The 12054-nt window shown below is 50.6% G+C and overlaps 1 protein-coding gene across 5 annotated transcripts in view; it reads right to left on the bottom strand.

Moving 5' to 3' along the window:
- Positions 1–12054, bottom strand: part of STAP2 (signal transducing adaptor family member 2) — a 285839-nt gene that overhangs the window by 134719 nt on the left and 139066 nt on the right. For all 5 annotated transcript variants that reach the window (XM_086947075.1, XM_086947078.1, XM_086947077.1 and 2 more), the window contains exon 8: positions 7906–8008. In XM_086947075.1, coding sequence (XP_086803201.1) covers positions 7906–8008 — 103 coding nt within the window. The remainder of the gene's footprint in view (positions 1–7905; positions 8009–12054) is intronic.

The following is a 12054-nucleotide window of genomic DNA, read 5'->3' as shown; positions in this document are numbered from 1 at the left end:
CCCGACGTCCTGGGAGTGTCCGGACACCGTAGACACCCCCGGGAAATTGATAGTCGATTTTTCGGCGCCAGATGGTCCCCGACGGCCGGAGGCCTTGACCAGAATAACGGAGCCACCCGTGACGGTCGGCTGTACTTCGCTGAGATCCTGTGATCACCTGGCCCCCAGGATCTTGGTAGGCGACACTACGACATGGCCCTGCGGGGATCCTGGCTGTGTTGGTGACCGCGATCCGAGGCCTCACTTGGACCGATAGGCGGTGATCGCCCCCCCTACCCCCCCCCCACCCTTGGTGGCCTTTGGAGTCTCGGCGGAGTTTGGTCCCGAGAGATCGATCTAGTGGCAGAGCTCTGCGCCACTGCGTTGGGGTCGATCGAAGGCCCACTCCTCCGCGACCGCCACAACTGACGCCCTTAATTGGTGGGTCGCCTGCCGAGTTTTCTACTGCAGGGCGCGTCCGCCATGGGGAAACCAAGAGGACCTAAAGGGACCACCCCGGCTGCCTCAGACACCGAGGCGCCGGATAAGGACGATCGCAATGACCCGGAGAGTTTGGAGGCCCTCACCTACAGCAACAATTCGATAAGATTCTGGAGGCAATCGCAGATACACGATCGGCCCTGCAACGAGACATTGCCCAGGTAGTGACGAGTCTGGGTCTCCTCAGGGCGGACCACAGTAGGCTCTCGGACAGAGTCAAAGAGGTAGATTGCTCGATGAAGGTCCTGGAGCCGGCGCAGAAGACTCTGGCTGCTTCGATGAAGGTTGCCCGGACCCGGATCGACGACTTGGAAAGACGGGCGGAGGACGCTGAAGGGCGTAATAGGAGGAACAATATTCGCGTAGTGGGCCTACCGGAAAAAATCGAGAATGGTAATATGGTGGCCTATCTTGAATCATGGCTCGGGACTGTGGTGGCGCCGGAGGGCCTGTCCTCCTTCTATACTCTGGAGCGTGCACATAGAGTACCGGCTAGGCCTCCTCAACAGGGCCGATCCCCGCGCCCGGTGGTAGCGCGCTTATTGCATTTCAGAGACAGGGATCTGCTCCTCAATGCCGCCAGACATAATGGCCCATACCAGGTGGAGAACAGCCAGGTGAACATTTTTCCGGACTACACCTATGAGACCCAACGTAAGCGGGCCTCCTTCCTAGCGATCAAGCGTGAGTTGCGGAGCGAGGGCATACAATACTCTCTCCTCTTTCCTGCGAAACTCCGTATCATCCTCGATGATAAGACCCAATTTTTTGAAACCCCGGAGGACGTCTGCACCTGGCTCGAACTGTACAGGGCTGGCAAAGATGGCTTCAGTTCCTCCCTCCAGAAGACGTCGGAGCCCGGACAACAACGGCGATCCAAGAGACTTCGGAGCCGCCGCGGTAAACCAGGCAAGCCCTTGACAGTAGAGACTTTGGCTGAACGGCGAGGCGTATTGGAAATGGTTTCCAACTTATCTGGCTCCCAGAGCGGCCCTATCGTTGAAGACTCGGAACCCGGCGGTGAAGGGGCCCACTCGGACACTGAGGACTCGGACACTGATAGTGTTAATTTACCAGTGGTCACTCCGGACTCGGCTGAGGGCATGCTGGATGGACAGGGATGAACTCGGGTGAGCTGATTCCATTTGGGCGGGGGGTTGTCATGGGGGGTGGGGAGGTTGTAGGAGTTACTGCTGGACCATGAACCATCAATGGGGTTGGGGGGCCTTGTTCTACCTGTTACTAGTGATTTAGTGCTCGTTCTAGTCTCGGTAGCCCGAGACTCGGCGGCCAATTGCTGGCGCCCAGCTCGCACTCAGCCCTTAAGGCACGCCTGCGGTGGCTACCGCAGGATTCATTGGGGGAAGAGAGTTTATAGAGGGTACAGTTTGGATGGGAACTGGATGGTGCTACTTGGGTCCTATTCTGGGGTGGGTGGGAGGGGATTTGTTCCGAGGGGTAGTTCTGTTGTTGTTGGGGGGGTTGACCGCCATTGGTGTTGAACCGAATTTTGAATGTTCCATTTCCGAGCATTGTTGGGGGAACCTGGAATCGACAATTTGGGACAATGGTTGAGATCACTAATGTAAAATGCGTCACTTGGAATGTGCGGGGCCTTCACACTATGTCCAGACGGCACAAAATTCACGCTTATCTGGTGCGTAGAGGGGTTTAAATAGCGTTGCTGCAGGAGACACATCTTACTAAGGCGGAAGGGGCGGCGCTACAGCGTAGATGGAGAGGACAGGTTTACTACACTACATACTCGAATAATAGAGAGGTGCTGATCTGGATAAGAGCTGGAGTACCCTTACAGGTTTCCAAAACTGTGGTGGATCCAGAGGGTCGCTACCTGGCTATCTCTGGCACACTGGGGGGTAGAACACTGAATATTTGTTGCATTTATGCGCCTAATGTGGACCAGCTCGCCTTCCTATCCGGGTTATCGGGCTCCTTAGCCCACTTCCTGTCGGGGACCCTCCTGTTGGGAGGAGATATTAACTCGGTGGTGGATGTCGACGTCGATCGTTCACACCCCCCCCTTCTGGACTCCCCGGTCCGACGAGTAGCTAAAGGCAGGAAAGAATGGCAGGCTCAATGGGGGTTGACAGATATTTGGCGTGCGCAGCACCCCCATACGAGAGACTATTCATACTTTTCTGGTATGCACGAGTTACATGTGAGACTGGATGGGTTTCTCAGGTCAACGGAATTGGTATCTGCGACTGTGCGATCCGAGTATTTGGCTAGGACCATCTCGGATCACAACCCCCTATTAGTGGATTTCAGCTGGTTCCCCGGGGTCCCCAGTGTCCCGACTTGGAAACTGCGCTCCGAGATATTAGAGGATATAGTCTTCAAGGCGGACCTAGAGGAACAAATTACTACCTATTTTGCGACCAACGGGGGCACTGCTGGGTCGAGGGCCTCGGAATGGGATGCCTTCAAGGTAGTAATCAGGGGCTACTGTATATCCAAGAAAGTGGGAATGCGTCGTGTCATCCTTGATGACCTGGCCAACGCGGACCGGAAGCTCCGCGAGTTGGAGCTTCGCCGCCCCGGCCACCCAGAACTTCAGGAACGTACCGCTGCAGCAAGGGAGGCGGTGGCGGCGGAGGTCGAACGATTGCGAAGTTTCGATTATAAGGCCTACGTCACCAGATCGCTCACGGAAGGGGACAAATCGGGTGCGCTCTTGGCTTGGTTGGCCAATCCCACGCGCCGGACCTCCCCGACGGTGTCCATGCGCACCGCGGAGGGACTCTAGGTGCATACCCAACCGGAGATACTAGATTGCTACTTGCGATACTATGATCGGCTATACCGTAGTAGATTGACCCGTGATCCTACCCTGGTCGACGATTATCTACAATCCTTAGAGATTCCCGCACTGGAACCTGACGTAGCGAAGGCCCTGGGCACCGATATAGAACTTGGAGAGATTCGTAGCGCCATAAAAGGGATGGCGAGAAACAAGACCCCGGGGCTTGATGGGCTCCCGGTCGAATTCTACTCCACCTACGTGGACTTATTGGCACCCCGGCTAGTAGTCGTCTACAGGGAAGCGAAACCCTTGGGTCGCCTCCCCGGCTCGATCTGCGAAGCCTTGGTAGACCCCCTCCTTAAACCGGGTAGGGAGTCCGCTGACCCGGCGTCCTATCGTCCGTTATTGATGTTAACGGTCGACTATAAGATCCTAAGCAGTATACTGGCGTTGAGGCTGCTGGGGCACATGCGCTCCTTGGTGCATGAAGACCAGGCAGGATTTATCCCCAAACGCAATACAACCATGAATATTCGTCGCCTATTTCGCCTGCTAGAAGAACCGCACACGGAGGCCCTGTGCCCCTTGGTCCTCTCGGTTGACCTGGAAAAGGCATTTGACAGCCTGGAATGGGACTATTTGCGTAAGGTACTACTGCGTTTCGGCTTAGGAGAGGGATTTGTTAGGTGGACCATGGTACTCTATGCTTCGGCGTCGGCCAGGGTGAGAGCGGGCCCGCTGATCTCTCAACAGTACCCAGTAGAACGCGGCACGAGACAGGGATGCTCGTTATCCCCTCTGCTCTTCGCGCTCGCGGTGGAACCACTGGCATTATCGGTCCGGTCCGGAGCTCATTTCGGCGGACTGCGGACCTTGTCTGGACAGCAATACATCTCCCTATATGCCGATGATCTGCTGCTCTTCCTTGAGGACTCGGGTACTGCTCTAGACGGGGCTTCAGAGGCTCTCACAACCTTCGGGGAGGTCTCGGGCCTTAGGGTGAATTGGAGCGCCCAGACCCGACACTATCAGAGAGATCAGATGGGAACCTAGCTGCCTCAAATATCTGGGGGTATACGTATATCATGACCCCGCCGATCTCCTAGACGGCAATATAGCCCGCTGTATTCGCGCTCTACGAGGCAGCATGGATTTCTGGGCCACCTTACCGCTTTCAGTGGCTGGGCGTATAGCACTGTTGAAAATGGTGGCTCTACCCCGGCTGATATATTATTTTAGAGCGCTTCCGATTTGGGTTCCGCCGGCCACCTTTCGGCTCTTGAGATCCATGGTGGTGGGGTTCCTCTGGGGGTCGGGCCGCCGGAGGGTGGCACTCAGGACCCTGATGAGGCCGAAATCGGAGGGCGGCCTAGCAGTGCCAGGTTTTGAAAAATGCTATCTAGCAGCCCAGTTGCAGACATTTACCCAGGAGATAGCGAGAGAGTTCCGAGGTCCGGAAGACGGGAGAGGCAGGGGAATGCCCAGACATGTTCTTTCCTACATTGCGTTACGTCAGCGCTTAGCGCTACAAGACCTTACGCTCGAGGAACGGACTATACGGCTGTGCTGGAATCGGGCCCACACCCGGGGGGAGCTGAAACTCCCGTACGCCCCGGAGATTCCATTGGGGATGTTGACGGCCTTGCCGCACGGTGGAGACTGGTCGCGCTTAAGGCATTGGGAAGATGCAGGGTTGCAGTTGGTGGGAGATCTTTATGAAGATGGGGTGTTGCTGCCCTTCCAGGAGATTCTGGACCGATTTGACGTCCCCCGGGGCGACTTTCTTCTTCATACAGCTATAATTAGGGCGATCCAGACGCACTGGAAGAGGGGTACAGAGGAGCCACCAACATCATCGGTGTGCCAATATGTCATGATGTCCGCGGGGACGGTCAAGGCAGTCCCGTGTTTATATAACAGATTAGTTAATGAGGGTCTGCCCCCGCTTACCATACTGCGGAACCGATGGGAGGCCGACATAGGGAAAGACATACCCGAAACGACGTGGGCACAACTGATGCGTCGAGCCTGGAAGGGCACGCGACACGCCCGGTTTCAGTTGGTTCATTTTTATATATTTCATAGGGCCTACCTGACTCCGGCGAAAATCCAACAATACTTCGCCGCAGACACGGCGGCTTGTCCCAGATGCCGAGCACCCGCGGCGGAACTTATTCACATGTTGTGGTCATGCCCAGCGCTGTCCTCTTACTGGCTCGTTATAAGGGACACCCTCAATGGAGTCACTAGGAGGGCCTTGACTTTCGACGCGGCGGTGGCGATCCTACATTGGTTCCCTCACACCCCTAAAAATAAAATCTCAAGTAAATTTGTCGACCTAGGGCTCATTCTTGCTAAAAGGGAGATAACCAGGCAAGGGCTGGTCCAACGGGAGCTAAATGGCACAACGAACTCCTGAAGTGGGCCACAGGGGAGAGCACCTTGCGCTACCAGCTGGCGAGGCGACAGCATAATGAGAGGGCTCTGGAAGCGGCACTGGAATGGGAGACGTTAGTGCAGGCCCTGTGTGATTACAGCGCTTCCAGCGATTCTGAAAGTGATGATGCAGCACAACCTGAGTCCTGTTAGATGTCCATAACACTGGTCTCTTCGCAGCTACTTCAGGGTTCTTCCCATGGGCTCTTTCTACACATACAACACACTGATGGCGGGGTTGGGCGGGGGGAGGGGCTGGGTGAAGTGGGTGTTGGGGGGGTTTTGTTCTTTTAGGATGATTTAGAAAAGCAGATGAAGGTTGCTCGTTTATCCGGATCGGCCTCAGCAATGTACCGGATCCCCATATGCGGTTTTTCAACAGACGCCGCCCGACCCTCGGGTTGTGGGCTAAATGGCTGTGTATACAAGGTGCTTCCTCACGGGGGATCGGTTGTTTCTCTTTTCCATTGAAGCTATTTTGCTGATCTATCATGTAATTTTGGCTAATTCCTGCAATAAAAATATATTTAAAAAAAAAAATTGATGCCTGAATGCCTGTAGCATTAGCCTGGTTCATTCTTTCCTGTCTGTATCACATGTAGTTATTGATGCCTGTAGCATTAGCTTGGTTCTTTCTTTCTTACCTGTCTTGCATGTTGTTGTTGATGCCTGCATGCCTTTAGCATTAGCTTGGTTCTTTCTTTCTTTCTGGTCTGTATTGCATGTGGTTATTGATGCCTGCATGCCTTAGCTTGGTTCCTTATTGCCTATTTGTATTGCATGTGGTTATTGCTGCATGTAGCATTAGCCTGGTTCATTCTTTCTTATCTGTATGGCAAGTGGTAATTAATGCATGTAGCATTAGCTTGCTTCCTTATTTCTTATCCGTATTGCATGTGGTCATTGATGCCTGCATGCCTGTGGCATCAGCTTGCTTCCTTATTTCTTATCCGTATTGCATGTGGTTATTGATGCCTGCATGCCTGTAGCATCAGCTTGGTTCCTTATTTCTTTTCTGTATTGCATGTGGTTATTGATGCCTACATGCCTGTAGCATCAGCTTGGTTCCTTATTTCTTTTCTGTATTACATGTGGTTATTGATGCCTGCATGCTTGTAGCTTTAGCCTGGTTTATTCTTTCCTGTCTGTATCGCATGTGGTTATTGATGCCTGTAGCATCAGCTTGGTTCTTTCTTTCTTATCTGAATTGGATGTGGTAATTGATGCATGCATCCCTGTAGCATTCGCTTGGTTCCTTATTTCTTTTCTGTATTGCATGTGGTTATTGATGCTTGCATGCTTGTAGCTTTAGCCTGGTTTATTCTTTCCTGTCTGTATCGCATGTGGTTATTGATGCCTGTAGCATCAGCTTGGTTCTTTCTTTCTTATCTGTATTGCATGTGGTTATTGATGCCTGCATGCCTGTAGCATCAGCTTGGTTCCTTATTTCTTTTCTGTATTGCATGTGGTTATTGATGCCTACATGCCTGTAGCATCAGCTTGGTTCCTTATTTCTTTTCTGTATTGCATGTGGTTATTGATGCCTGCATGCTTGTAGCTTTAGCCTGGTTTATTCTTTCCTGTCTGTATCGCATGTGGTTATTGATGCCTGTAGCATCAGCTTGGTTCTTTCTTTCTTATCTGAATTGGATGTGGTAATTGATGCCTGCATACCTGTAGCATTAGCTGGGTTCATTCTTTCTTATCTGTATTGCACGTGATTGTTGATTTTTGCATGTCCGTCCCACATCTAGTTTGATAAACTCTTGAGCGGTGGCCAATATTATCCAGAAGAAAAGAGAACCGCACTGAATTTCCAGTGTTGGTGTTGTGGAAGCTCTTGAAAGCACATTGTACACCTGTGATAAGTGTAGATTAAGCGAGTATAATGTCTTATTTGGTAGCAGGGGACTGCAATGCATCCTATAGAGTTACTATTGAACTTTACTGGCCTTTATTAAACAACTGCACACACAAATGAGATGTGTAGCTTTATTAACAACCTAATCCTACTCCATCACAAACTGCAGTGCAAAGTGCAAACATACCAATAGGTTATCCTTCTGCTCATTCCACACCTCCGTATAGCTGCACACTATGCAGAACTACGAAGGAGATATTTCTCTCTTCTTATTTTACTATTTCACAAGCGCACACATAGCACAGAATTATTCCGACATGGCATGTTTCGCTCCTACTCACACCAATGCACAGCAGAGACTTACTCAGGCTTTCCTCGTAGTCGGTCTCCATGCAAAATGGCACCAGGGCCTTGTTGGTTTTCTCTACAAAGTAATTCATGACATCGAAGAGTGTCTTGCAGTTAACCTGGAGGGTCGTAAAGACATGAACATACTTCCGGTGAGTACAAAAGGCAGACAGAGACAGAGTAGTGGAGTCTAACAGAGGCAATTGTGAGAGATTACAAGAAACAAGAAGGCATTTGAGAGAAGGGTCGGAAACAAGGGAAAACAGAAGAAGAGAGTGAAAGACAAGTGATATCAGCATGAAGAAGAGCAGGAAGAGAGACTGACCAAGAGGACTGGAAATTAAAGACAGCAAGAGAAAGGCATTAGGAAAGAACAAAGGGCAAGAAAAGATGGGCATAAAACGATTGGAGGGCAATGGTGGTACAAGGCAAGGTGTCAAATTTGCAGATACACTGATACCTATTTTACATTGCCCAGTCAGTGCAGTAAATGAAGATGCCCATGACTTGGCATTAAAATAAATTACAGGGATCTGAACCATATAGGCAGTTGTAAATTCTGAAACGTGTCGCAAACGCATACACCTAGTTGAAATTCACAACTGTGAAGCTTATCTGCCAAACTTTTTGCACAGTCATGTGTAACTTACAATTCCATAACTTATGCAAGAATTTACTTAGGGACCGATTACAAAAAAAGAAAGATCTTCATCGCTATGTTTTCTACCTCCAATTGGAGCAGATATTAGTCTTAGAGACATTTAGAAACCTTTCTACAAGTTCGCCTATAAAGAGCACCAGTGGTAGGTTTGAAATTTCAAATTCAGGAAAAATCATTTTTTCACCTGCAAACAAAGAAGCATTTCCTACGCTCCCACAATTTTTAGGGGGTGTTGTCTTCCGTTTTGCACCCCAAACCAGAATTTACTCCAGGCTTTGAGAGCAATAAATGTCCAAACCTCTCCAGAACTGGAAAGGGTCTAACATAAAACACACAGTCCCCAACCAGAGACGGAGATTTAGTTTCATGAAATGAACAAATATCTTATTACTTCCTTCTAATTACTGATAAGACTTATTTTCCATTTTCGCTTGTAATCATCCTGTGGAAAAGGGAAGCACTGGTGCTCTTTCACACGCTTGCTAGATCTCTCACTTCAAGTTCATGCCAGTGTAAACCAGATGTGTGCAGCGAGTGTTTCGCTTTGTGGTCCTTCTGCTCCTTTCCTTTATAATTCCACTGATTGTTTCCTTGACCCTCTCCTGGGAACCCCGATATCTGAAGGGAACTTTTGTGAACTTGCTTTAAAGTACCCACACATATTGATGGAACTGGTGTGAACTTGCTTTAAGGTACACACACATATACATGGAACTTGTGTGAACTTGCTTTAGGGTTCCCACACATATTGATGGAACTGGTGTGAACTTGCTTTAAGGTACCCACACATATTGATGGAACTGGTGTGAACTTGCTTTAAGGTACCCACACATATTGATGGAACTGGTGTGAACTTGCTTTAAGGTACCCACGCATATACATGGAACTTGTGTGAACTTGCTTTAAGGTACCCACACATATTGATGGAACTGGTGTGAACTTGCTTTAAGGTACCCACACATATACATGGAACTTGTGTGAACTTGCTTTAAGGTACCCACACATATTGATGGAACTGGTGTGAACTTGCTTTAAGGTACCCACACATATTGATGGAACTTGTGTGAACTTGCTTTAAGGTACCCACACATATTGATGGAGCTTGTGTGAACTTGCTGGAAGGTACCCACACATATACATGGCACTTACATGAACTTCTGTAATGTACACCCTGAACTTGGAACTTGAGTGAATTCCCTGTAAAAGGCACACACATACTGGAATCTCTATGTATGTAATGTATGTGCTTGCATTCCAAAACTTCGATCCAACCCTTTGCGCCATTAACAGAGTTACTCCAGAAAGAGGGCAGTGTTTTACTACAGCACAAGGCTAGAGTATCTCCCCTCGCAGCGTGGGAAGTGGAACGGATCATCTGCAGACTTGGAGAGGGTGTAGCGGAAGACGTTGCCTTCCATGGAGAAAAAAAGAAAAGAAAAAGTGCAATTGCACATCAGGATGCCGCCTGCCTCCCTCTGTCCCCCTCTGTCCCAGGATGGATCTGCACAATTCGTAAAATTCGGCACTGTGACGTGGGACCCCATGGAACTTGTCGCATGGTATTCCCAGTACTACACCTGACTATTTGCAGGACAGGTGGCGAGGGAACTGCACTTGCTCTGATTCTTTTCACGTAAAAACGTGTAAGTTCTTGCTTGCAAAGAAGAAGTTTGCAAATGTTTTCCAGGATTATGACTGGCAACCTATGATGACCGCTCAGTTGTGTAGATTTACTGCTGGAAAGTTCTGTGAATTCTAGAAAGTCATCCTTACGCTGCTTGTCAGGTTAGTAAAGTTGCAGGTACAGTTTTATGAATTTCTTAACGAATTGAGCCATCAATCTTGAATTCTGTTGTGTTCCCCTTTTGTGTGGCTGGATGACCCGCTGTTCTCTTATCAGACTGGTCTTGCAAGCCACAGTACATAGCGTTGAGTCAGAGCTGAAGGGTAATGTAGGCTTTTCAGAAAAGCACTTGTTTTAGCAGCCACGCAGGGCTTCATATTTGATAGGTTTAATTTTCTAATGTAGGTCTTTTTAGACGCTGTAATAAAAACAGCTCTTATGATCACAAAAATATAGTGACTTTTTAGGTCTCGCCTTTACCATTCCGCAGGAATGGGAAATGGGGAGAATTCAAGTCGGCTATTTTCTCTTCAAACCAAAGGGCTTTCAGCCGCGGTTTTCTTGCAGTTCATGTGAATCACGTGATCAAACATGCACGAGCATTCACGTCCAGGGCTTCTCCTCCCCTAGCAGCACTCCTCCCACACCAGCAACTCCCCCCTCCCACACCAGCACCTCCCCTCTCTCTCCAAACAAACACAGCCTTGCCGTAGCAGCACTCCTCCCACACCAGCAACTCCCCCCTCCCACACCAGCACCTCCCCTCTCTCTCCAAACAAACACAGCCTTGCCGTAGCAGCACTCCTCCCACACCAGCAACTCCCCCCTCCCACACCAGCACCTCCCCTCTCTCTCCAAACAAACACAGCCTTGCCGTAGCAGCACTCCTCCCACACCAGCAACTCCCCCCTCCCACACCAGCACCTCCCCTCTCTCTCCAAACAAACACAGCCTTGCCGTAGCAGCACTCCTCCCACACCAGCAACTCCCCCCTCCCACACCAGCACCTCCCCTCTCTCTCCAAACAAACACAGCCTTGCTGTAGCAGCACTCCTCCCACACCAGCAACTCCCCCCTCCCACACCAGCACCTCCCCTCTCTCTCTCCCGCAAACACAGCCTTGCCCTCTCCCACACCAGCACCTCCCCCCTCCCACACCAGCACCTCCCCTCTCTCTCCCCACAACAGCACTCCTCCCACACCACACGGAGGATTCAGCAGCCGCTCTCACCAGCTTGTGGCTCTTGTCTATCCCTCTTTCTTTCCCTTTCTTTCGATCCCTTTTTCCTGCATGATGCTCCCTCTTTCTTTCCCTTTCTTTCGATCCCTTTTCCCTGCATGATGCTTCTCCCTCGATCTCTCTCCAACACGCTCTCTCTCTATCTCCAGTCTCTATCTTTATCTGTGATCTATTTCCCTCTCAAGTCTTTCTTTCCCCTCCTGCCTGCCTCGCTCTCTGGGACAAAGGTACACTGAAACCTATTGTTATCGCCCAGATTCTCAACCACGTCAGCCCTGCTAGGCCTGCATAGTGTTCCGCAGAGGATCAACACAGGACAGAAAGGAGCGAAGTGCCTGTTGAAGCTGGAAGCTGCGGGAATACTTGTTTCCGTGTTGCACTGCACGTCATTCCTTTGTGCTCGTGCCCTCTGTAGAATTCCCCAGCCCCTCAGCTTGGCGCGTCATCCCCGCCCACCCCCTCTGCTCACTCCCCGCCAGCAGGGCCTTCACACATCCCTGTCGGCTGACTCACTTGGATGTTGGGATGTCCTACAGTGCAATCCAGCCGGCGTTATCTTTCCTCCTGACGGCCTGTCCGTAAACCTCCCACACACATCCTGCCGGTAGCCGGCAGGTGTGCTGAGAGGGCGTGCCCGGGC

Source organism: Lissotriton vulgaris, chromosome 12 (assembly GCF_964263255.1).
Source record: "Lissotriton vulgaris chromosome 12, aLisVul1.2, whole genome shotgun sequence".
Lineage (NCBI taxonomy): Eukaryota > Metazoa > Chordata > Amphibia > Caudata > Salamandridae > Lissotriton > Lissotriton vulgaris.
This window is presented reverse-complemented; position numbering and strand designations above follow the sequence as displayed.